The 26,520-nt window shown below is 39.8% G+C and overlaps 3 protein-coding genes across 5 annotated transcripts in view; 2 read left to right on the forward strand and 1 right to left on the reverse strand.

The window, feature by feature from the left end:
* Positions 1-26,520, reverse strand: part of lnpk (lunapark, ER junction formation factor) — a 51,768-nt gene that overhangs the window by 4,403 nt on the left and 20,845 nt on the right. For 2 of the 3 annotated variants that reach the window (XM_069144195.1, XM_069144196.1), the window contains exons 3-15: positions 5,211-5,282; positions 4,398-4,439; positions 4,211-4,261; positions 3,943-4,079; positions 3,638-3,696; positions 3,225-3,265; positions 2,868-2,951; positions 2,707-2,758; positions 2,453-2,569; positions 2,065-2,157; positions 1,746-1,851; positions 1,342-1,412; positions 796-966 (exon numbers count right to left, since the gene is read on the reverse strand). In XM_069144195.1, coding sequence (XP_069000296.1) covers positions 796-966; positions 1,342-1,412; positions 1,746-1,851; positions 2,065-2,157; positions 2,453-2,569; positions 2,707-2,758; positions 2,868-2,951; positions 3,225-3,265; positions 3,638-3,696; positions 3,943-4,079; positions 4,211-4,261; positions 4,398-4,439; positions 5,211-5,237 — 1,051 coding nt within the window. In that variant the 5' untranslated portion in view covers positions 5,238-5,282. Of the gene's footprint in view, positions 1-795; positions 967-1,341; positions 1,413-1,745; positions 1,852-2,064; positions 2,158-2,452; positions 2,570-2,706; positions 2,759-2,867; positions 2,952-3,224; positions 3,266-3,637; positions 3,697-3,942; positions 4,080-4,210; positions 4,262-4,397; positions 4,440-5,210; positions 5,283-6,253; positions 6,373-26,520 lie in introns of those variants that run through there. The other variant, XM_069144194.1, reaches the window with a different exon arrangement.
* On the forward strand, positions 12,873-15,599 carry LOC138195035 (homeobox protein Hox-D11b-like). Its single transcript, XM_069144097.1, has 3 exons — positions 12,873-13,506; positions 14,312-14,456; positions 15,506-15,599. Exons 1-3 carry the CDS (start codon positions 12,873-12,875, stop codon positions 15,597-15,599), a joined length of 873 nt encoding a protein of 290 aa, XP_069000198.1.
* On the forward strand, positions 19,652-22,167 carry LOC138195113 (homeobox protein Hox-D9b-like). The gene is made up of 2 exons (XM_069144197.1): positions 19,652-20,363; positions 21,923-22,167. The coding sequence occupies exons 1-2, from the start codon at positions 19,652-19,654 to the stop codon at positions 22,165-22,167; spliced, it is 957 nt and encodes a 318-aa protein (XP_069000298.1).

The following is a 26,520-nucleotide window of genomic DNA, read 5'->3' on the forward strand; positions in this document are numbered from 1 at the left end:
TATTCCATTAAAACTGCATCGGGCTGCTTTCTACATTGTTATGGATTCTACTGCAAAGAAAAAAATTGACCCATTTGGGGAGGGGGGGGGGGGGGGGGGGGGGAATCATCAGATCTGAGAGTGCAGGAGGAGATAGCGGGGGGAGGGGGGGATTATTGTTTCGGTGTTTATTTTGTTCTCGTTTACTCCCGCATGCACGGGATCAATTTGGGAAATCATCTCCAATCAGCACTTTGACTAAAGCATACGTTCATCAACTCGTATGCCATCATGCAACAGTTCAAAAGAAATCAAGCCAAGACATTTGGTTTGGTTATTAGCATCGCCGTGACAACGATAAAGAAAAGCTGACTGCGCTGAGCTAAACCCAGATCTGCTACAGGAATCAACTTTTCAACTAGTTTCATCTTGTTAAAAGCAAAGATCCTGAGAAATTCATTCAAAAAAAAAAAGTGTTTTAACAGTTGCTTCCTGTAACAACGTCAATGTGTGGCTCTGTGTGAAGTTGGCGGTGTCTCGCCTCAGCTCCTTGTTCACTAACAACTACTTCAGGATAAAAGTTATCATTAAAGTTAAGAAGTCACGAAGATGCACAGAAGAGTGGGAGGACGTGTGCAAGTCTCTTTCACGTTATGGAGTCAAATCTGAACCAGTTTTCTGGATTCTCTTCTCATCTCAGATTCAAACAATATCTGACTGTTCTGCCCGAGTGTGTGAACATATTGAGCATATTGTATGCATGAACATATTTAGACCCCGTCAGGCTTTGGATCGTGTGTATCTGTTTTGCGGTACCTCCAGAAGGGGGCGCGCTCTCCTCCGTGTCCGTCCCAGAACGCGGTGACGGTCCGGGGGACCTCGACTCCGCTCGCAGCCTCCTCTCGTAGCTGAACTCCGGGAGCCTGGGAGCCAGGGGGCGTGTCTTCCTGGCCGGATTCAGGAAGTAGCAGTACGCGCAACGAAATGCTGGCGGGGAGGGAGACGGGAAAACAAGAAAGTGAAACACGAATTATAGAAGAAACGGCATCATTTTACCAAGTATGACACAGGCAGAGTATTTAGACTAGACTGGTTGATAATTATAATATTTATATCTGCGTAGGTATCCTGGTTGTGATCAGTTTTTTTGGACTGTACCAGTTAGGCACGTGTACATATGGTTTCATCGACCCGACCGAGACCGTATCCGGGGTTCTGATTATTCTTTATAGGTGATGAAATGAGTGACTAAAATGCTGAGAAATCAAGACAATTATTTTTTTTTTTTAATCTAAAACAAAAATGTTCCTTATTAAATTGAGACTTTCCTCAAAGAAATGCAGGTGTGTTTCTTGACCTTACCTAGATATTCAAACTCTTCTTTCAGAGCCATGCCGTTATGAGAGAAACACTGCTGGCAGATCAGCGCGTATCTGAAAGAAACAAGAGGGACAGACGGACGAGGAGGGAAACGGACTACTTGTAAATTCCGGAGTTGTTTGTGTAAAAAGTTACATCTCATTAACCTGCCTGTCGATTTTTAGCCCGTGATTTGCCAGATGATGTTTGTTCTTTTTGCAGTTTCTGTTGCCATTTTTCTGTCCAATAAACAAATCCAGGGAGTCTTCTGCTGATCTCTTGCTTGGCTTGGCAGGCTAATATTTGCATATAGTTAAAGTGACAAGAAATTCACTTTGACAGAGGTTCCCTGTCAGTTCATCTAAAAAAAAATTTTTTAAATTTAAAAAAAAAAAAGACGTCTTCACCTGTTCTGTGGTCCGTCCCCCACCAGGTACTCAATGACTCGGTCCACAGCTCCTCTGTCTTTGGGCAGAATGGGTCTCGCTAACGGCGGACCGGGAGGGTGCATACCTGCAAATAGGTCCACAAATATGGAATTTAACACAGATACAGAAGAATCAACTACTTTTTTTTTTCTTTTTTCTTTTTTAATTAAGACATAATATCTTAGAAAGATTCAGGGTTTTATTGTCTTCTGACAGACTCAGTACAATTTTCAACTTTCACTGGTGGTTCCTAAATCAAAGTCTTACAAACTCCATGCATCAATGCCTTCCCACCTACCTACTCCTGGTATCGGGGAGCAGGGGGACCTGGGCATCGCCCCATAGAGGACAGAGGCAGACAGAGCGGAACTCTCCGGTGGTCCTCCTGGAGCTGAGAGAGGGACAGGTTCTGTCAGAAGAGCAACGCGAGACAAAGAAACCGACTGATGTCTGAAAGTACAAAGTCGAAAGGCAACTGGGACTCGCTGTTCGTTTCAGTCGCCTTTGACTTCGTACTTTTCCCGTGACCTGGATTTCCTACCAACCCTCACAGACGGAGATTTGTTTTGTAATATTCCTCGGGAGACAAATCGCAACTGGCGAGCCCTCGAGGTCAGCTATGTGGAGCTGGAACGGAACCTAAGAGCCTTATGAACTCGGATACGTGACGCTGTTTGTCCTCTTACCCACAGGAGTGCCCCCCGGGCCCAGCAGGGGGCGTCCTCCGGGCAGGGGGGTCATCGCCATTCCAGTCGGGGTGCCCATCGGCATGGGTCTCATCGGCACCCCTCTCTGTCGAATCTCTGCAACGGAGGAAAAGAATTCACTCCAGAATTTGTTTCTTTTTCAGAGGCGAGAATTTGCCGAGTGGATCCTTTTCACATAATTTCTGAAACCCGTCAAATATTCAGCAAACGTTTAATGTGACGATCTGTCGTACCTTGGCCCGGCCTGGGAGTTATCTGAGAACGCACGGGAGTCGATTCCAGTTCCTAAAAAAAAAAAAAAAACACAGCAAAGCCAAAAAAAAAAAGTCAAACAAAACAACGACACAGTAGAAGATGAAACTAAATAAACTAACAGATCGTGTCAAATTCTCACAGCTTTCTTCTTTGCTTCGGGATCGAAGCGTTCCAGGATGAGTTTAGCGTTTTTGTACGTCTCGGTTTCCATCACTTCCTCCAGCTGCAAACACAAAACCAGGGAAACTTAATAATATAACAGTAATTCCAGTTACTTGGTTAAAACATGAAGTAGCACTGAGAATAAACAAAGGACAGAATGATTCTTCCTGAGCTATCAAAAACTAGAAGTTAAGATGATAAACAATATACAGGACGAAAACAAAAATTCAGAAATACTGCATAATTACTCCATAAGGAAAACAGTTCCAATTTTGTACATTGATGGCAAAGATGAGAAACACACTTATTTCACTGTGAAGGATTGGAAACTTACAATCTTCTTTTTGGAAGCCTTCGATTCTTCAAGTTTATCACCTAAAAGAGAAACATAAATAACTTCAGTCAATTAATTTTCATTCAATCTCCTTTTCATTTACTTCGGACCTGAAAAACACATTTTGAACTCGTTTTTCCTTAATATATTATTAAAATGATGAGTTTGTGTTATATCATTGAACCACAATTTCTTTTTGATCCAGGGGTTAATAAATTTGTTTCATAGGTTCATTTTTCAACTATCAGATAGCAGCGGTCTTTGATATTGTAAGCAGTATGTATGTTAAGTATAGCAAAAAATTAAAAGAGTATGGGAAGAATTCTCTACAAATGGACAGTCAAAAAATGTCTCTATAATCCAAAAAAAAGCCTGTAGCTTTTAGCTTAATGGACGTCCGACGGAGAACTTACTGTTTCTTTCAGTGCGTTTGGAAAAGAGGAAAATCAATAACTTCCTGATGAACCACACCCTGGTGAAGAGACAAAGACATGCCAAGAAAGAGAGATATAAGTGGACGTCATCATCAAACTGCAGATTCAACACAAGCATATTCATGTACCAAAAAAAAAATAAAATAAACACAAAACACCCTGGAAAAAAGGAAAACGAGTATTAAACATCATATTTGTACAATGATAAATCGAAGGTATTTGTACCAGATCGAAAAATGACAGATCTATAATGTCGCGTGATGAAAATCAATACGGGCACTCACAGCACGGGGTAGAAGAAGAAAGGCAGCGCCATGGCTAGTCTGTGCAGCCATTGCTCGGGCAGGTAGAGACAGTAGACGATCAGAGTGGTCAACAGGTAAAGGACAGATGAGTAGAGAAGCAGCCGGCCGATCCACAGCTGCAGACAGACACACAAACACACAAACAAACAAACAAACAAACAAACAAAACAAACAAACATGTCGATGAGGAATCAAAGAAAGTGCAATTCTACTACATCACTGTATGGCTTTTTTTTCCTGACGTTACCTTTTGTAAACGCTGGTTTTTGCCTCTGAACTCCTCCAGCTCTTTAATCTCCTGTGATGATACAAATGTAGGTTAAAAGGCTATTTAAAGCTGCAGTCTTCTACAGAGTTAAAGAAAAGAAAAAAAAAATATATATATAGCCCTGAATTCATTAAAATGTCAGTTAATCAGAATGATTAGTCAGTACCTTATCCAGGTTCTCCAGCTGCTCCACTGTGGTTGGCTTTGGCTGGATTGGGGATAAAGATCAGGGAAAAAAAATCATCATCAGCTTTATCAGAACTATTAGCATTGAGCTTTCCAGTGCGACTCAAAGCCAACAGACTAGAGAGTCTATCAGCAAACAATCAACTCTGTCACTGAAAAACAGGATTACTTGGGCCAGATTACTGTTGATTTAATATCTGAGCTACATGTAAATAAAAGCAAACATGATGTGTAATTTCACATTTCTGAATAAGAGGGTTTTGCTCTGTCTCTCTCGCTCTCTCTCTCCTTTCTCTTCCCCTTTGGCTTCTCCGGTATGTCTAAAAATAGTACATGAATTTCATCTATCTCGGGTGCAGCGGTCAGACAATTTAGCCTTTTTATATATATATATATATATATATATATATATATATATATATATACATATATATATATACATGTATACCTCATGAAGTGCATCAGATTTGAAGACCTGAAATTTTATCAATTGTAATTACAGCCAAAGACCAAACACTGAATTAAATGATCTCAATTTGTATGTGTTGGAACAGACTGAAAGATTTCATTTACACCGCATGATTATGTCCCATGTTACATAATCAACACCTTTAAATCCCCGTGATGAACTGTAACCTTATCAATGTCAGTCCCAGGATGTTGTACCCGACACTCCAGCATTATTCTCATCTAGCGGTGCATTTATTTCACTTTCTTGTGTTTAAATACGCGTTTTTAACTTGTTTAGTTTTGTTTAAATTCAACCGACCTCGTCTCTCACTCACTCACTCACCTTCCATCGGGATATCAGAGCTCCCATATCTGTAAACTTGCAGCCGTCTCCCCTTTTGGTTTCTTTGGTTCACTGCGGAAACAGAAAGTCTCTGATGAGCGACGTGTTTCGGGGTAAACAAAGCACACAGTCTACTGACTTACTTACTTACCGTTACGCAATTTATTCTGCGGATGTTAAACACCGCACGAGAGGCTGCCAACGTACTTGCACACACTTGCATAATCACAGGATTTAACAGGCTGCCTACAGAATCGCAAACAATGGTCACTTGCTGTTGTTGTGGATTTACGGAGGTAAATCTTTTCCTATGGCTCCTCGTACGAGTTAGAAAATACACAGATATCACCTGAAAATTCAGTACGACACAATCAATACGGTCTTTGTCAAATATCAAGCAAAAAAAACAAAAAAACTTTTCTCTTTGGATCTTTCTGGATGAATACTCGGACGTGTTGAAGCCTTTTTGACTGGATATATCCCATCATAACGTGAGTGTTATTTTAACACGTGATCTGAGTCCTCATGTGATGTCACTCAATCATATAATTGTCATGTGATGTCACTCAATCGTATAATTGTCTTTTTAATGATCTGCATTAAAAAAAAATGGTTTGGTTTATTTCTTTGTACTCGAAAGGTGGAGAAGGGACTTGAGGTTTCAGTCCCCCAGACATCAACGCAGTTAACTGGATTTTCCTTTGAGCTTTCTCACGTATAAGTTAAAAGATATTTCCTCAATGAGCGGTGTCATTTCTCAGGATAGCAACAACGTCAGCTGCCCCACCAAAAACACCCAAGTTACTGAGTTCAGACGGACGTCAGCAGGATACGGTGAAGTTAGACATCTTCCATTGAAATAAAACTTTAAAAAAAATAAAACAGACAACACCTTGAGGGGACGTTAACTAACGTAACACAGCTAGCTGCTGCAACAATAACATATCGGTGCCGACGTCACGAGCAGACGCTGTCCGTTACGGTTTAGTCATCTTCTTTTTGGTCTTTTTCGAATTCATATCTGGATTAAATAAAATACTTACGGTGTTTGTTGTTGTTTTTTTTGGGGGGGGGGGTTTCCGTCAGCAGCTCATTCAGTCAAAGTCGGAGCGCAAAACGAGCAAACGGCACACTGCTAACGCAACTGACATCTTACAACTGGCCAATCACGAGGAGTCTGACGTGGCGCGGAGACACGTGATCGACGTAACCCCCACCCCCCTCCGAGGATGACGTAAGCAGGGTTGGGTGAGGAGGGGGGGGGGGGGGGAAGCAACGGATGATTCGTTTCCCAGAGTCCTTTGCGGTGTAGTCCTTTTCCGTTCCGTTTCGTTGGAATTCGTCTTCAGACGAAGACTCCGCTTTATTTTCGCCATGTTTAGCAGTTTAATCAACTAATTGAGTTGTCAGGGGGGAGAAATGAATATCGGCCCGTGTTATGATGCAGCAAAAATATTGAAAAGATATCAGAGGCTCAAGCTTCTGTGTGAGTCTCGGAATAAGGTGAAACAACAACATTAAAAAAAAAAAAAAACTTAGAAATAGGAAGTCATGTATGAATAATATATATATTTTTTTATACATACAAATAGATGGACTACAAGTCCACTAATTTTTTTTTTTTTTTTTTTTTTTTTTTTTTTTTGTCTGATGCATTTTACCTTTTTGTATTTCTTTTTTTTTAACCTACATTTTTCCTGCTGTTGTAACACCCAACAGGTCCCTTCCTGGGAATGAATAAAGTGTGATTTCTCATCTCATCTCATCAAGTAATAACCAAGAAGATTTCAGTGTTGTCTTTGTCTCTGAACAAAAGAAATATTTTTCATTCATACGTTAACAGCCACTAGCAGCATAATCCAAAGTTACATTAAAATTAAAAATTAAAATTAAAAAAAAAAATCCACTCTTCACTGCATGCATTGCGCAGTACATGTCACCGAAATGAACTTGAAATGATGCAAAGCAAGTGCAAAACATGACACTGAAGTGATTCCAGTGATGCAAAATACTCACAATACATTTTGGAGCTGCAGGTATAAGTGCAAGTTAAGCTTATCCTCTTCTGCATTTGGGTTCTCGTGGAGAAATAAATACAACGCTATGCCATTAACTCTAAAGGTTGTAATGTACGTCCATGTTTCACCGCTAGATGTCGCAGTGTTACTATTTGATGTGGGCTTTTTGATTCAGTGAGGTGGTAACTGAGAGCTGATTTAGAAATATAGGCCTATTTTATTTAGTTACGTTGTGATGACACACACACACACACACACACACACACACACACACACACAAGAGGCTAAGTGAATATTTTTAAGATTGTTCCTTATGAATTTAAAGTCCATGTAGGACCGAGTTATTTACATAAAATAAATTCTGGGCTGCAGAATGAAACACTTTAGGGGCTCAGCTCAGCTCCTCCAACACGTTTCCATGGTGCGTTCACTGTTATCACATCGTAAAGAGGGTTGTGAGTTCCGAGGCATCTCGCTAATATTCAGCAGCTTTTCTCAACTCCCAGCTGAGCTGTTTCAGATTTGGCTGCAGTGTGCAGAGATTTGGCCTTCAACTTTAATGCCTCGTGCTTCCTCTGGAGTCTGAAGAGTTATGAGCCTAATAAAACTCTCTCTCTCTCTCTTTATCTCTCTCTCTCTCCACCCCCAACCCGCTCCCTCTCCCTCTTTCTTCCTCGCAGTCACTCTCTCTCTCTCTCTCTCTCTCTCACACACACACACACACACACACACACACACACACACACACACACACACACACACACACACACTCGCTCAAGATAGACCTGAGCCGTTGATATATATTATAGCTGATGAGTAATCCTGATGCTAATGTTATTTCCGTTTCATTAACCCATAATAAATTAAACACTGAATGAAAATGAACAGTGGGGACTTTTTCCAACTCTCGAGTGCCCCACTTACACAAAGTACACACACAGTGTGTGTGTGTGTGTGTATGTGTGTGTGTGTGTGTGTGTGTGTGTGTGTGTGTGTGAGACAAACGGATGCAGCGAAGTCACACAAAAAAAAACCACCAAACATCATGTGTGTTTGACAAAATAAAATACGATAAAATAAAAAAAAAAGGGAACTCGAGGGAGTTTGTTTGTTTCTTCGTGAAAGTAGAGATGGAGGTTTTTAAAGCCCACTTTGCCTACAATAAAATCCCGCGAGCTTTCATTGTCGCTTTAAATAAGACTCAGGCTGGTCTGAGCACTAAATGTCTAAAAATCCAAATACACACCAGCCGATTTTGTTCTGCAGTGTGGCAAAAATTAAAACTCATCAAAAATCAAACAAGCGCGAAAATCTGTGAGAAATGGGCCATAACACGCTGCTGTTATCGATAATTGTGATCTATCCGCTTCTTTGGAGCCTGGATTCATTTGATTATTGCTGAATTCAATATTGATCTTTTGTTCTTACGATTTCTTCATTTAAATTCTCAAAAATGCATGATATTACTGTTTGATGACCTTATATGCTGACGTTTTCTCCCATGTATTTCCACGTATAGCCTATGTGAGGATGAAAGGCCTCCTGCAGCAGCCATTTGCTTTCTCTTTTGCTGACTAAACCTTTTAAATGGACGGTTCAAAGACATTTGAGTTTGTGGGGGGAGGGGCAGACTATTTATTGGACTTGGCAGTCAACGTGTGTCCGTCAAAAAAGAAAAAGAAAGATTATTCCGCATACTCAATAATTTGTGAATATGCACAGGCAATTTTTTTGTGGGGTGATCAATTTAATTAATTTACTCTTTTGTTTCGTTTTCTTTTGGCACACCAAACAACGTGTCGATTAATCTTCTTTTTTTTTCAAATTAGGCCTACTATTTTGCTTTTGGTGTGTAAGCTACATTTGGCTGAGTGTAATGCAATGCACCGTTGTTGTTGTTGTTGTTTTTTTGTGTCCTATGACCAAAAAAAAACGTCCTCAAAATGACAACAAAAATTGCGATTTTGCGGTGCATGAACATGAGACTGCACCGACAAAACTTTAATAATTTAGGTTACACATACCTTATATTAGCCACCGTTATATGGAATAATGGGGATACCTGGTTTAATTGATTTCATGTTTGAATAGTTCAATTTAAAATGTGTTTGATTTTAGGTTAAAGCCTCTTCATTGAATAGGCTATTAATTAAAAATCTCAAACAGCTACTACTAATACTAGGCTACTAGTAGTATAGGAGATAAAGCCTATAATAATAATGACAATAAAATGACTAATAATGATAAAAGGTAGCCAAGATGTCCAAATGGCCTTGAAATAGCAGGCCTGCGGGCTGTAGCCTACAAGATATTTCCAGACTGGAGTCATGTTCAATTTTGTTTTGAAGGGGTGGACTTCCTGAACACGTTTGTTTTGGATGTAAATCCAGTAATTTTCTCAAATCTAATACTTTCAATAATTTCCTGTCGCTCTTACATGTCGCCGCTCGTCATAATTTATCTAATTGAACACAAAGGCACAAACCTTAATTGGTTGTTTGATCCTCTTCCGGTTTTCTTTCATTTTACTTATTTTAACTTGACAGCTACTGCAAAACACACCCACAAGCAAAGCGCACATGACCGCTCCGGGTCGCCGTATGAAGCGGTTTGGATTGGATTTGGATGTTTTTTTAGAGGCCATCACGCGTGTTTCTGGGTGTCAAGCAGAGAGTGGTGAGAGTGATGCTCTGCAGTAATTAAGAGTATAATATGTAGAAAGTCAAAAACAAGAAAACTGTTGAGAAAAACTGAAATCAATCTCCATAAGTGTGTGTTTCATTTGGCATATAGGCTATCCCCGTAAAGCTTGTATTGTTTTCTTAAGGAGGCTGTTTCTGATCATTTTAATAGATAAAGCACACAAATATGACAACACCATTATCCCTGCTCAACATTTACACTGCTTTTCACTGCTGACCTGTCATGTTACAATTACACACTAAAAATGAGCCTGACTATAAACAGTGAGCCAACACAACACCAGGACGATGCCAGTTCGCATCACATTTCACAACAAAGGGCTACTGTTACAAAAAAAAAAAAAAAGCCACTCCAGATGTTGAATTACATCTACTGGAGAGGCTGCAAATGCTTTCGATCATCAATCAGACTCTCACAAAAAGGTTTCAGTCCGTAAACCAACCGTCCTGGTGCACATCACTCTGTCTGTCTTTTGTTGTTGAGAGGTGATGATCCAGAGCGGATTAAGACCGAGGTGGGAAGAGGAGTCAAAGAGAAATCAGTTTCCTTTTTTTTATTCTACTTTGTTTTGGAGGAACTCACCGGTTCAGTTTTCAGGTTTTGTTTTTGGGGAAGTTAAATTTAAAGTTGCTGTGATTTCTCCCCTGAGATTGATATGATTGATACATGGCATCATATAAAAATCTGAAGTGTTTGAAATCATCTTTGGGGGGGAGGAATGGGGGGGGGGCTGCAGATCCACCAACTTTTATTGGTTGTTTGTGTTTGAATTACAAAAAGCATTCAGTAAACAAAGAGGCTGGATTCACAGAACGACTGCAGATGTTTGTCACCGTTAAACGTGTTGACTGTGTGAAGAGTTTTATTTGCAAAAGTTGATTTGCCTTCAAGAAGACATTATTTTCTGAGCCGCAATTATCTCAGTCCACAAGCATATTTAGCTATGCTTCTAATGTAATTAATGCCTACAGGCTGATCAAAGCGCGTGTCAAAATCAAACATATTATATGGTCTGTATATATGCATATATATATGTGAACATCAAAAAGACTAAAGGCTTTAAGTTGTCAGTGACATTTCTCTCCATACAGCACACAATGAGATGTCCTCATCGTGAGTAAATGCTTGAAATTGATTAGACATTTTCATTTATTAGGCGGGGAAATTGTAAAATCCCCTCACACCACAAGATTCTCCTTCTACAAAGATCTTACATATTGTACTTTAAAATGAATAGACCAAGATGCAACCTGAGGACGACTGTTCAGCTGTTTTCTACAACAACAACTGTATCTAAAGAGCTGATGGGCCTCTAAAATGTGGGAAAACCTATTTCCAAAGCTCCTGCTGCTGCTGTAACTGTCTCTCTGCGTGCTACTGCTGCCATTACTGCACCGCAGGGTGCAATTACGAGGTTAAATACTGATAATGTTGCAACCGGGACATCCCTTTGTTCATTAGCCAGATGATGAAATGTCGTGTGGCATTGTGTATTTTAAAAGGGAGGTTAATAATAAAGCAAAAAAACTCCACCAACTAATCAAATATAAGAGAAAAAATATGACTTCCAGGGTTAAATAAATACATTTCTTTGAAAAACACTGTGCAAGTCTTTTTAAGCCACGTTGAAAAATTACTCCTAAAGCCACGCAGTTCAGCAGAAAAAACATTGATCTTTTTAATGCTTTCGTATGTCAACTCATAAAAATGATTTATATTTTCATCAGCGGAATATCAGAATCAGCCCTCAAAAATGTGAAATAGTGTTGTGGTGTGCTGCGGAAAGCCACAATATTTCAATAAAAGGGAGCAAAGTAGACCCTGAGAAGCTTTTATTTTCAAATCGCATATGTTTTCTTTTAATTTGACTTATGGATGAACACTGAGGGTACAAATCTTTTTTTTCTTTTTTTTTTTTTTAAATGACTCTTCCTGGGTTTTAACATCATTTATCCCCAAACTAAGCCACTCTTATATACGTCCAAAATGGTATTTAAAGTCTTGACTTGTTTGGACCCGGTCAAATAAATTTGCTTTGGACACCAGGTGTACTTTTACAAACTGGAAACCCTCAAGAAGTCTTATGACTTGCGTCCATACATAGAGAATTAATGTGCATGCAAAGGGGAATGTTTGCCTTGTAAAACAGATCTTCATCATGCATATCATCACACTCTTCTTCATAAGACTTTTCATGATTATTTCACAGATTCCTCTCCTGGTGATTCATTGTTTTATACTGTATTAGTGGTGTGTGTGTGTGTGTGTATGTGTGTGTGTGTGTGTGTGTGTGTGTGTGTGTGTGTGTTTTTGTGTGTTTTTGTCACCTCATTGGGACTTTTCCAGTAAACACACACCTTGTCAAGACCTGATCCTAATGAGAAAAAAAAAAAGAAAAGTAATTTGAGAGGTCATGGTTAAGGTTAGATATGAATTTGTTATGGTTGAAGTTAGAGTTGAGTTGTCCACAGTGAAAGGAAGTCAGTTAAATGTCCTAACAAGGATAGCTGTGTACACTTTTAGTGCACATGTGAGTGTGTGTGTGTGTGTGTGTGTGTGTGTGTGTGTGTGTGTGTGTGTGTGTGTGTGTGTGTGTGTGTGTGTGTTTGGGGTTGGCCATGCAGGCTTGGATTTGACATGGCCTGACTGTAAAAACATGCAGCCCAGCATGTAAGGTTTAGTTAATTGTACTCAGAAGACCCAGCTCTGGCAATGCTCAAGGTCAAACACTGTTTTTCTCATTGCAGAAAGCTAATTTTTTTTCACTGTGGTCTCTGGTGGCGATGAAGAGATGTAGGAATCGGCCTTTCGGTCACATCTTCTAACTTCCAGGGCTTTTATTAATTCCTATGAAGTTTATACTCGTTAGAATTGCTGTGATTGGGGCAGTAAGGTGTCATTTGCTGCGTAATTATCCATGTTTTCATCCAGGTGTAGCCACATGTCAAAGTCTGGATTTGGCTCCACCACTCCACCGTTTTTAATGGACACAGCTCCGTTGGAGTACCGGGGCTGCAGCTACCGCGAGCCGCTCCAGCAGTATCTTCCTCCGGGCAAACTGACCCGCTACCCGGCAGGCCTCCCCGTCATCCCTCCGCCCCCGGCCCGCTTCACCTTGCCGGGGGAAGCGGTTTATCACGAGCTCCGTGGTTTAACACCCCCGGCGGTGACGATACTCAGGACCAGGGGGGACTGCTGTCTGCGCGGCGGGGCGGTTTACGGCGCCTCCGTTCCTCATTTTCACGCCCAGACGTTAAATCCGCGGAGCTTCTCCGGCAGACATCCACCGCTCATCCGGGAGCCACACCTTCTCTCACCGGCGGGCCACGGCGGAATCCTGAGACCGGTTTTCGACCCGTTTTTAGTGTACGCGGAGGAAGGAGTGACTCCCAGAGCGGAGTTTTCACCTGGGGACCGACGGGAGAAGGAGGCGAGGCGGACCGAGCGCACGAGCTGTTACCGCGGGGAGAGCCGCGAGGTGAGGGCGGGGTCAGAGTCACCGCGAGCCGGGAAGGAGCGCGAGGAGGATGCGCTGTTGTCCAGCGGCAGTGGGGAACACTGCGGCCATGGCCCGAGTGAGTGCGAGTCACACAACAATAGGATTTTTTTTTTTAACGAAAATGAAACAAAAAAAAGTTTTGTCTGTAAATGAGACCACAGCAGTTTTGAGAGGTTTTGCCTTGCAGGCAGGGGTCGTGCGTTTCATTTGATTGTTGTATTTGTTGGCTATTGAAAGATCAACTTTGATCACTTTTGGGGCTTGACACGCTGTCAAGGGGCCATGATTGACCAAAACTGGGCAGCCAAGCCGTTTATAAAGTTTTTCTGAGGGGTACGCCTATACTGCATATAGGTCGAGGCCAGGCTGTATTTCATTAGAGTAAGTTCGTCTTTTAAAACCAAACTATGGAATGCAGGACTTGTATGTATTTAATGACCTAAATATAAGAAAACCCAATGCCAAATCGATCCCAAACCTGAAACAGGCTACATAAAGCCTAACGGCCACAGCAGCCTATGTTTCCAGATGTTGTGTTGGCTGTTTTCCTCATACTGGTCTCCACAACCGAAGTTGTAGGCGCAAAAAGAACCCGGATTTGATCTGAACGTATACAGTGTAATGTGAACACGTTTTATGACGGCATCGATTCACAAAATATATCCACAGAGCATGGAGGTTATGTTAACTTCTGAAACTGACTGAGACCTTTACATTCACTTTAAGTCCGATTAATTCAACCGTAAACATGAACAGACTGATGTAGATGAGCTGTGAGTGAGTTGAAATGTTAAGTGTGGATAGAGATCTTCCTCTGATCTTTTTTTTTTTTTTTGCTTTTTCTATTCATATATCTGCCCATCTATGGTCCTTGTCTCCAGGAGAGCGCAGCCGTGTGAGCAGGAAGAAGCGCTGCCCTTACTCCAAGCAGCAGATCAGAGAGCTGGAGAGAGAGTTTCTGACCAACATCTACATCAACAAGGACAGACGGATACAGCTGTCATACCTGCTGCACCTCACAGACCGGTGCGTGCACCGTTTAATAGCCCTACTTCCTTAATTACATTTTGTTTCATTAAAATAAAAAAATAAAAAAGTATCTTCTTCTGGACTGACTGAGGAGCACAGTTAAACCTGGCCAAAGTACCACGTGAAAACTTTCTCCAGTTGGGATTAGATTGGGGTCAATTTTGGTGGTTATTATTCACCAAGTGTTAATCAACCTGAACTTCAGGCTGCAATGCATCAATTTTAATAAATAGCCTACTTCCTATGGAAGTAATTCATATGAATATTAAATGGTAGTTTTTTTTTGTTGTTTTTTGTTTTTTTTTCTGGAAGGACAAAACCTTGTTTAAACTTTGGCCTTAGAGTCAACAGTGGAAAACTCATTGGGATAATAAAAGAAAACGCTCTACAACAAGTAGGCAGAACTAGTAGATAGCAGAGAAAACTAATTCTAATTTGATAACATGGTTAATTGTTTTGTAATTAACAAAAATGCCATATAGTTAGTTTTCGGTTGCTTCGATGTGTTTTTATTTCCTGCTTTCTCCATTTTATATTATTATAGACATCATTTTTGGATACTGTATTTACTTTTTTAAAGGAATTAGGGGTTTTTAGAGTACGGATCAGTGGTTTGAAGATATGTGGCTGTTTGTAGACTGAACGATTAATAAAGAAAGTAATTGGCAATAATCAATAATATGCAGCCCCGTTAACGATTCATGATGAGATGTAGGAAGTTGTGTAGCTTTTTACATTGCAAAATAAAAACTTAATCAGATTGTTTTAGTTGTTAAACCACATTTATCCTATTTAACTGGCATGTGTGGATCCTGTAATGTAATAAGCAATAAGTAATAAGAAAAAAAACCTATGAACTTTGTGCAGATTACATGTTATTGTCTAATATTTTGGGGGGGAAAAATAGCTGCATCATTGCTGTATTTTTGTATGATCATGTTTTTAAATGAACTCAATCTCAGGTTAAACAATACAAAGAAGTTCAAAGGTAAAAAAAAAAAAAAAAAACGTAATTTTCCTTTCCTTGTTTTTTTTTGCTTTGACAGACAGGTGAAAATCTGGTTCCAGAACAGAAGGATGAAACAGAAGAAGCTGGACAGAGAGAGACTTCAGTTCTACTCAGAGTACCACTTGTTCTGATGGACAGAGGAGAGACGGGGGAGGAAGACAATCATCTGTAAACCTTCGTCACAGCACGACAGGCAGGTTAACAGAGACCTAAATAAAGTTGAAAAGAACACAAATAAATAAACCCACAGCTCAGGTTTAGTCTCTCTCCTGAACGACACTGATTTGGTCAGAATTTTCCCTTTTTTAGGTTTTCAGGTAAAAAAAAACCTGAATTCTTTGGTGTATTTTGATGAAGTGTAAAGTTCTTTAGGATGCGTTAAAATGGATTAAATGTTAAATGACGCACTATTACAGCTATTTTTGTGTCAAGTGTGTCTTTGCATTCTTTGCAACTTTACACAATTTGGATTTTAACTTGGAAACATGAAGGAAATGTAAAATATTTACAATCTGAGGAACTTTTATAAACAGATGTTTGTTCCGAAAATGTCTGGAGGGGTTTGATTTTATGTAAAAACTTTAAAAGGAATCTTAAGTTATGAAAGTTTTGTGATACAATTTCATGGTTTTAAATGCACTTTTTTTTTTATTGCGTTTTGAAATATTCAAACCTTAAAACAAAACACAACAACTTTATGTGACTTGTAGAGTTTAAGTTTAGTCTGACTGAAATTATAAATTGTAAAAAAAAAAATTGCCTCTTTGTGGTGCCGCAAACCCCCTTTAGATATTTTCCAAATTTGTTGGAATAAGACAGCGCTTACACAAATTTTGCTTCATTTAAAATGGGAGTTTGGTACAGCGCTGCCTGAGGTCTCACATGGAGTGTTTGTCTTAATGTGTTTGTGCAGTAATAAAGTGAAGTTAATGTCATGTGTAATTACTTTTGCAGCAAAAAGAAGTGTACCCAGAAGCACAATTAAAGCGGCTCACATTTTGTTTTGGTGGTGCTCAGAATGTAAACGAACTAAAAAAAATTTTAAAAAAAGAGTTTATTAAGCAGCTTCTTGTGGCCTCGGGGTTAAAATACTTAAAAGTGTAACATCCAACAGCACAGAGCACGGGTGTGCTGCTGTGTAAAAGAAATTATGCCAAGGTACAGGGCAGAGCTTGTCTGTCTCCGACTTTGAACAACTCGGGGACCAGACGGCAGAAACACCCGGTGAGTCCAAGGCTGCTAATAAACCTTGAACCGCAAACAAATCACCGCACACCACTCCATCGTGACTTCCTCAGCTGGAGGACTTTTATTGGGGCAATACAGACGGTCTGCTATCTCTCTCTCTGTCTTTGTCGCACACATTCACTCAGCTCAGAGTGACTTTGTGTGTGTGTGTGTGTGTGTGTGTGTGTGCGTGTGTGCGTGTGTGCGTGTGCGTGTGCGCGTGTGTGTGTGATGTCAAAAAGAAAGAGATGAAAGGAGAGATTGTGTTTCTGGTTGGAACTAAAGGCATTCAACCTAATGACCCACAATAAACTAAGAACAAGCCTGCTGCACCTTTTTCTTTTTTTAAACTATACAAGCACATTTTAAACTCTTTTATTCATATATATATGTATATATATTATTGTTGCAAAGCATTGTGATGTTTTATTGGTGAGAATAAACAGTTTTGGCCCAAATTAGTCGTAGAAGTAACAGCCTTTGTGCAATTATTTTATTGCAAAAGCAGCAATATCAATAGTTGTAGAAGAGGGAGTAACAGGGTTGCATGTGCAGTTGTATTAATAGCAGGATTTGCAGCTGTAGCACTTGCTGCAGCAGTGAAATATAAGCAGTTAATAATTGTACAGGCTGTAAAAAACAGATGTGGCATTGAAATAGTGTTATAGAAATAGTTGTAGTTTAAGTTTTGCATTTTTAAACAAAATATAAACATTTAAAAAAGTTTAAAACACAACAAAGAAAGTTGTATGAAGATATAAGTTATATGCCTATACATGCATGTATTGGGATGATGAAGAACAAAACGTAGTAGTTGTAAAATATTACAATAATAATACTACACAGATTTTCTTAGCTCATCTCCATGGTTTCTGTCCGGGGGGGCAGTGCATTGTGGGTAACGTTGCCAGGACCTTCCCCATCACTTCTTACAGTCCCCGTCATATAAATTTATATGGCAGCCAGAGTGACTTTTACACAGCAAACACTCCACATTGTTTTACAGCAGCTTCAGCCCCCCCCCCCCCTCCCTCCCCCTCCCTCCTCCATCAACACCATTACCAGAACAGTCATTATGACACCGCCACCTAGAGGCGGTTACAACAGCTCTCATTTAGTCATTCATGACGACATCCCTCAGCCATGACTCCTGAGGGAGCAGAGCTAAATTAAATTATAAGTGCTGATTCATGTGTTTCTGTAACTACTTATCAGAGATTCCACTAACTTTACAACCTGCAAAGTAAAAAAAAAAAAAGTCGTTAAAGTGCTCTGAATGCTGAAATACACCAGAGGCTTTCTGGGCAGGAAAGCTTAAATATTAACGTTTTTTTTTATTATTATTATTATTATTCTGAAAAGTATAATGGCTGACAAAGCTGGAGCTGAAAACTTAAAGAACCAGGTAGTTTCAGATAGTTTCTAAAACATTAGCAATATTATCTTGTTATTATTATCAAAACTATTTGTACGTTTGCACAATGTTTAATGATATTTTGTTTTTGCTCATAATTCACTCTAACCTTTTGGAATAAAATGACTAAAATGACTAAAGTTGAGTTTTATCCAACCAAAATATTCTCAAATTATTTTCCATAGAACCTGATCTTAATAAATGAATGCAGTCCTTGCTCTAATGTTGACCTAAAAAAGTTTGGGAATCCTTCCTCTGGAGTATTTTTAACGCAGTTTGGCGTCACCCAGCCAGCAGGTGACGCTAAGGATGCACAAAACACAGGTCATCAATGTGCCCTTAAGAAGTTCTGCTAAAAAACACAGCTGGTTTATGTTTTACAGTTTCATCACCACCATGTCTTTCATCTTCTTCTCCAACCAGTCACACAATCACAGAACAGATGAAGGTCAAATTAATGCACAATGGGTCAAAGGTTTCAAGTTACATTTTCTTAGCAGCTCCTGCGTGAGGACTTAATTGCTGCGTATCACACTGTGCTAGTTTGCTTCTCTTTGTGAAACTATCATAATTATTAAGATTGAGATTTATTTGCTCGCCTAATGTTATGCTAAATAGATCAAATGCAACAGAACGAGGAGCAAATCACTAATTATCCGCAAACACGTCAGTTATGAGCGATCACAAAATCAGCAGTTGTTTTGTGATTAAAAAAAAATGGTGAAATGTCTACAGATAGATGTAGGAAGATTAAACAAAACAAAAAACAACAAAAAAAAAGAGTATTCTTTCTCTATGAAACGGTAAATCCACCGGCGTTGCACAAACACGCAAATACGGATTTTTGTTTAGTAGTCAAGAAAGCACAAATAGCCTAAAAATAAAAAATAAATAAATCACTGGACAGCTTGAATAAAAATCAGATCATATTTAAACAGTAATTTTGTCCATTGTGGCCAACACTGGAATTTATAGTATCTTATTTAACAGCAATAAACTCGCCATCCAATACAAAGGAAATATTTTGTCCACAAGAAGCCAAAAGCCAGAAAGCACCTCTCCTGCGTTAATCGGCCCTCTTCCACTGTGAGGAGACGAAGAGGGTTTTTTTTTTTTTTTTTTTTTTTTTAACACCAGAAACAGTGTCAGCCATTAATTTTGTTCTTTGAAAGAGGTTTGGCACGAAGCACCTCGACAACACTTCAAACGGCTTCGTCAACCTTTTTTTTTTTTTTATTCATCTTGTAAAACGAGTCCAGAGTTAAAACATAAATAAAAATAAACCGCCTACATTCAGGTCCTCCTGCAGTGGGCCTGCTATCACATATCTGAGCACAAAAGAATGATTTGATTTATTTCCTTTACTGACTAAATACAGTCTAACCATGTGATCCGCAGTGTAACCAATAGGCGACCGAGGAGAAGGTAAGGGCAGGAAAAAAATTACTACCATTTTAGGGTAGGATGTAAGCCACTATACCAGCCCATCTAACGTTTTACAGTCGCACTTAAGCGACTTTTTATTGAAATAATAAAATAAACATGTCGCTAACGAATTATTATTCCATGATGGGTCTCCAGACCGAGGAGCCGTACGGTGCACATTTCATCCCGGGAGGCTTGCAGGGTTCGACGGCCGGCTGCGCAAAGTCAGCCCGGGGAGCAGAGGAGGAGGAGGAGGGGACCCCCGGCTCTCACATCCCGGATTTTTCCCATTTCTCCAACAACAAAGCTACTTTAAACGGCTTTTCTCCCTGGACGAACACCTCGACCTCCTCCTCGTCTTCTTCCCCGCAGCTGCAGTCCGCCCCCGGTGCCTCCATCCCCGGCCTTTTCCACCCACATCACCTCCTGAGCCACCACCACCACCACCCCCACCACCACCACCACCCCTACTACGGCCCGCAGAATCAGAGCCACGCCGAGCACCTCGCATCCTCGGCGGCGTCCGACAGCAGGTTCGTCCGCTGCTGGGAAGGGGCGACCCCCACCTCGGAGCCGGCTTTGTCGCAAGTTTCGTCCGGTTTCCCCGCGTGTCTCCCCGCTCAGGGTGACCCCTCCAACCCGAGCCCGACGTACGAGGCAATTAAACCCGACAGTTCACCGCCGTCACGCGACAGCCCCGACGAGTCCAGCTTCGCCAGCCCGGCCGAGGTGGTCCTCGAGCGGCTGGGGACCGCGGAGGAGCTGGGGACGAAGCCCGAGCCCAAGAAGGAGGACGAGGAGAAGAAAACACAGCCGCAGTTTGACCCTGGTAAAGAGATACACTCCACTCAGGAATGTTTATTAGCTCGAAGAAGTGGCAATACACAGGTGTGTGTGTGTGTGTATGTGTGTGTGTGTGTGTGTGTGTGTGTGTGTGTGTGTGTTTGTGTGTGAGTGTGTTGGAGAAGGGGGAGATTCTGGCGTATAAGTAAGTGAGTGTGTGTGTGTATGACTTTTATAGCCCTATAAATGTCTTGTAAACGGTAAAGTGTAAAACTTTATTGTCCATTAAAATAATTAAGGTGCTATTGTTATTTCGCAATTTGTCAGTAAAGGGAAAAGAGCAGGTTGGCTTGCACTGACTTTTTCTGATCAAACATATGCAGCAAGTAAATGAGCCTCTTGTTGTTATTATTACTATTATTATTATTATTATTACAATGAATGCTAAAAGATTATTTTGCCAAAAATGACCAATATGGTAAATCTACACAAAATATTTAATAATTTTGAAATGATTTACTAAAGCTTGTGCAGGTTTAATTTTTTGCAGCTTTCCTAAAACATCTTGGCTGTAAACTTTTATTTTGTATTATTATTAGCCTACTTATTGTGGTTCTTATTAACCTAAGAACCACTAATGTACTTTTAAAAGTTTGAATTGCACAAAAAAAGACATGGCAAACATGGAAAAACATGATGACTGGGCTTAAGATAACAATGATAACAAGTATTCTTATTTTTTTTTATTAAAATTATTAGTATCAACAGCATAAAACTAGAAATGTCTACTAGTTTTGTGCATAAAATTAGGTTTACAACATTTGAAATTGTCATCAGAGGGCCTACTTATTGTTAAATTAATGTTTTCAGGACATTCTTTCCAACTCAAAGTCCATTTCATTAAATAAATCATTAAAAAGTTTGAGCAAGGGTATCCTCTGTTGTTATAAAGTGGTGTGTCAACACACTTGTTGCTGTTGTGCTGGCTGTTTGTCGAACCATAATTTCGCAGCACTCTGTGGCTGTTTTATTTTTTTTTAGTAAGTGGCCAATAAAAACATTTGATGAGTCGAAAGGTTTTAATATCTTTCCCCTACTGCAGTTTAATAATTGTAAGAATGAGGCTCAGTGTGGTTGTTTATCAGCACAGATTGAGGCTCTTTATACTCTGCTGGATTTACAGCTCCTTGTTGTCCTTCTAAAAATCCCTTTTTCATCTTAAAAGGCCTACAGCTAAATTAGAAACCTCAGATTTTTACATCATGTCACATTATGTTAAATTATTGAAGTACAGGAAGGCTAAAGTGAGGGTATGGGGGAAAAAAAAAGAAAAAAAAAAAGGTTTTGTTCAAAGGAGCAGTACGCAAAAAAAAAAAGTCTTTAGTTATGAAGACTTGTTTGAAACATGTGCTACTGTTTTTTTTTCTAATGAGCCAAAAATTGTAGACTCATAAAAGGTGTTCCCGAGAATACTTTCTTTGATTTTTATGTCCGTCTTTGAACTCCTCACTCACATGCACACCTGCAGAGGAAAGTAAGTACACTGGTGTGAGGTGTTGTTAAAAAAAAAAAAAAAAAAAAAACTCCCATTTCTTCCCTCCACAGCAAACCCCTCAGCCAGCTGGATCTATGCCAAATCGACCCGGAAGAAGAGGTGTCCGTACTCCAAGCACCAGACCCTGGAGCTGGAGAAGGAGTTCCTCTACAACATGTACCTGACCAGGGATCGGCGCCTGGAGGTGGCGGGACTCTTAAACCTGACAGAGAGGCAGGTCAAAATCTGGTTCCAGAACAGACGGATGAAGATGAAGAAGCTGATGATCCGGGAGAGGAGGAGTATAAACGACTGACTGATTTCAAGGCTTTGTTTACTCCCAAGGATATAGGAGAGGAGGAGGAGGAGGAGGTGAAGGAAAGCCATCCAAGACGCCCAACATCTTTACCATCAACTGGCAACCATCAGCTGTCACTAAGCAACAGATTTGTAGAGCTAACATGGCTGCCTTGGAAAAACAGCGGTGGTAAAACTCTACAGGGGGAGACCGGGGACGTGCTGTAACACTGTTTTTTTTTTAAAAAAGGAGGCATTTTATAAAACCTAAATGTCTTTTTGGCCTTTTCATGTTCAATCCTCTGAACCGGCGCAGAAATCTTCCATCTGCATGTTTCCAAAAAAAAAAAAAAAAAAAAAAAAAAAAAATGAAGACAACCAGGGGAGAGTTTTTAAGTTGTAAATAAGAAACTGTTAACATTTACAAGGAGATCCATAAATTGAACCACAGACACACACGGTTCATATCAAAGACTGTGCCGGGGTTTAAAAAAACGCATCTGTTTCTGATACGGCTGCATATCTCTCGCATCTAAAACTGGAAACTGGCTTGACGTCACATAAACCGTCTTGTGCTTTATGATTTATGGTCGCAACTGTCCTGCTCGTGAAACCTGACAGAAGAGAAGAGGCAACGATCAGAGAGGAGACGAGTCCCATGAGTGATCTTATGACCGAGCACTCGTCTCTCAGGGCCTGAAAAACAGTTGCAGGGTGTGTTGTTTATTTTAAAGTTAAAATACATGACAAGTGTTTGAGTGTGAACAGAACTTGGAGGGGAAGTTATCTGCATAGCTGAGTGTTATTTGACCTTCAGACACAAAGCACATTGGCTGTGGAAGAAATCAAGTCTGTTCAGTTTCATTGCTTCTGTCAATAATGCCATAAACAACAAGATTTCACTTGTGGATCTGAAATTTCGTCAGATGCTGAGATTTTACATGTGAAAATATGTAAAACAAATAAATGACAGCAGCATGTTGCCAAAAGGTGACTAACGTGAAATGGGTTTCAAATGTGATGAAATTCACTGGTGTGCTCCTTTGTTCAGATCAGACTCAACTTCCTTTTAAACTGAAGCACAGTTTCACAATACTCCGGTGCAGAAATGAATCACAAACGACAAGTTTTCTTCCTTGTTGGATCCTTTGACATATTTGCCAGAGGAGCCAGTATTTAAAATAGGAAAACAAACTTCTTGCTTCCAGCTTTAAGAAGTGCTCTGTTGGTGCTGTTTTTTTTGTTTTGTTTTTATTCCTGGTGCAGAAATTAAATATGTCTCATCCCCATCCTTAGAGAATACAACACACCCTGCATTTGTAGCCTCAAGTGGAAGATTAAACCTAAATTATTTATAGAAGTTATTTGTAGCTTTTAAATCTGTGAAATTTTACATATAAAAGAAACAAAAAGATGCAAACGATTAAAGAAAATGGATAAAAACCTGCCACATGCCTCCTGATGTGTTTCAGGTGTCTGCTGTCTGAGAGGTCGATACATCACGTGTGATTTTTTTTTTTTTTTAGTTACAACAGACCCGGGTCTCCCCTGAAAATATTAACCAGAAAGGACTTTTAGCATTTTGTTCCTCAGAACAGAATAAACGTCTTTGTTATTTTTGTTTTTGATAAACTTTGCATGTAGCCTTATGGGGCCTATTTGTTGTTCTTGTTGTCGTTTTGCTGTTGTTGTCGTCATTGTTGATATGTGTGTATCTGTTGTTATACTGTGGGTCTGATGTGCAGATAATGGTCATGCCTGTATTCCACACACACACACACACACACACACACACACACACACACACACACACACACTCTCTCTCTGTCGGTTGTTTTTCTGTTTCACTGTTACCTCCTGTAGGAATAAACAGCTTCAGTCCCTGTAAAATCGTTTACACGGATTGCAACGCACAACCAAAATATTTCCATTTTAAGAATATAAACTGTTGAAGAAATATTAGAGGGATATTAAAAAAAAGGAATTGTTGTCGCTTTTTTTTTTTTTTTTTCTCGAGATGGACTCGCAGCTTCTCTGTGGGAGAAGAGGAAAAACAACAGGCTATGTTAGCCTCCAGCAGCAAGTCACGACGTGAAGAATCAAGGCCTTCATCCGGTCATTTCAACTGAATAAGCTGCTCATGGTGACTTTGTAAAAAAAAAAAATTATAAAATAAAATAAAAGATGTATTACAACATCAGTGTTAATTCTGTGCGTCTGTGTTGTTTTTGTTTTGTTTTCACTGAAGCGTGTCAATTTTACGCAAGAGATTCTCCCGTTTTTTAGGCGTGATATTATCAGCTTTAATATAAGTTTAAGTTTATTCATAGTAGGGTCCATGTACAGAGTACATTAATCTCTAAAGGAGAGGGGATGTTCTGTAGCAGATTTAGCGACTAACTAATTCCCATCTGCAGTCCCTGTTAAGGTATAACTTTAACATTAACTGGCCATAATTAGGAAAATAATAATTCAAACCTACTACTGCAATTCAATTTTTTTTTTATGTCGGCCTCCTTTTGTTACACTACTATAACCGAAAAATAGCATGAAATTACAATCGTATTGCTATTCATCGTATTAAACGGAGAACACTACAATAAAATGGTTACTTATTATAATAACATTATCTTTTCCCCAGTGAGCTATTATCCCACAATATCACGTTATGTTTGTGTAAGAGAAAAAATACAGCAGTGTGTCATGGTTGACATTTCACTGGATTATAGGCCAGTAATCTGAATTATTATGTTTTTCCTATTCCGGTTTTGTCTCAACGTCAAAGTGTGTCGCTGCTCTCAGGTACGCATGCGTCTGTTTTCAGTCCACAGAGGGACATTTCTGCCTCCTTGTTTTGTCAAAGTCAGCGCAGCGCCTCGTGGTTTCCCCTCATTTATTGGGGCCATATAATCTTCTCCGCGCTCATCCCTACTGCAGGGTCATAAAGCAACAGCATGCATTTGGAGAATAAACGTGACTTTCCCCCCCCCGCCGCATACCCCACGCCAACTCAGAGAGACACACACACACACACACACACACACACACACACACACACACACACACACACACACACGGAGAACCATAAAGTCATTTAGCCCAGACAGCCATCGTGACTATATGGTTTTATTGGACGCCCTTTTCCTGCCTTGCAGCCCTAACTGTCCTTCTAAATGTTAAAGTCATTGTCTGTGGATGAGACCAGACAGCCTCAGTCACATTTGGACAGCGAGACCACAAAACACAGGGAATTTCAGTACACGAAGGGGGTTAAATCGCATTTGTGTCCAAAAATCATGTGAGTCCTTCATTCGGTTTTATAGTTCTTCTTCCTAAAACTCATCCAGATTGTCCCGCTTTAATTCAGGCCGCCGGCTGCAATGTAGCCCTGTTGTCCCAAAATTAGAGGCTATGACCTCCAAGTTTGAACAATCAGATTGTATTCAGTCAGGACCACTGTTTGCCAAACGACAGTATTTTTTTTATAGGCCTCTATAAAAAGATGGGGAGAGACGTCTCTTCTCATGTTGCAAAGTATAACATGTTTAAATTACGCACACAGTATGAGTGGCATATAAAGGCCTCATATTCTGACTGAGCACCGAAAATAGCTTCAGAGTTAAGTGTTAAAAATAATTTGCACAAGCTGATGAAGACAAGAATGACAGGACCTATCTATTGAATGTAGGTATTAATTATTGACGCCACCAGAATAACCAAATTTAAACAATTAAACCATGCACGTAACGTCACTCCAAGCACAGAGAAATGCAGCGACATTATACTGCATGTATCTGTGTGTATTTGTAACGACAATAAAATGTAAACAGGAAATTAGTTTTGCAAAATTAAAAAGAAAAATCGAACCCTAATTATAAATATAAATACGTTCAGGGCCTCTAGCTTGCAGTTCTTATGAAATGTGGAGCACAAAATAAAATATGGCCAAAACAGGGAACTAAAGAAAGGAAATTTATTCTGTTGCAGCAATTGAAATACAGAAAATAATGTTCAAATTATTTCTCCAGATTAAACGTCGTTTCCTTTCGTTTGTAAAAACATAAAATTAATCCTAAATGGTTCAGCAACAGCTCATTGGGCCAAATAATTAAATTACATGCAAAATAATTACAAAAATCAATGTTTACTACGCACGCATTTCTTGTATTATTAAGGCTGGTAACAGTATTTACCAAGATTCATATATGATTGACCAATCTGTTCTGTAAGGTGATGATACGCGCCTTTTAAAAATTGAAATGGAGTTATTGAATAAAAGCAATAAATGATCAGGCATGTGTTTATCAACAGGATGACTGGTAACTCAAATGAACGCCTCTGGACCAGGACATTTAAAAATATGAAACACTCA

Source organism: Embiotoca jacksoni, unplaced genomic scaffold, assembly GCF_022577435.1.
Source record: "Embiotoca jacksoni isolate LCO1_2020_lvr unplaced genomic scaffold, fEmbJac1.0.p SCAF_12, whole genome shotgun sequence".
Classification (NCBI taxonomy): Eukaryota; Metazoa; Chordata; class Actinopteri; family Embiotocidae; genus Embiotoca; species Embiotoca jacksoni.

Bases quoted from the DNA above. Each gene is read 5' to 3' on its own strand.
- LOC138195035 (XM_069144097.1), top strand. From the start codon at position 12,873: ATGTCAAAGTCTGGATTTGGCTCCACCACTCCACCGTTTTTAATGGAC. The intron at 13,507-14,311 runs GTGAGTGCGAGT...CCTTGTCTCCAG, and splicing joins ACACTGCGGCCATGGCCCGA to GAGAGCGCAGCCGTGTGAGC. The intron at 14,457-15,505 runs GTGCGTGCACCG...TTGCTTTGACAG, and splicing joins CTGCTGCACCTCACAGACCG to ACAGGTGAAAATCTGGTTCC.
- LOC138195113 (XM_069144197.1), top strand. From the start codon at position 19,652: ATGTCGCTAACGAATTATTATTCCATGATGGGTCTCCAGACCGAGGAG. The intron at 20,364-21,922 runs GTAAAGAGATAC...TTCCCTCCACAG, and splicing joins ACAGCCGCAGTTTGACCCTG to CAAACCCCTCAGCCAGCTGG.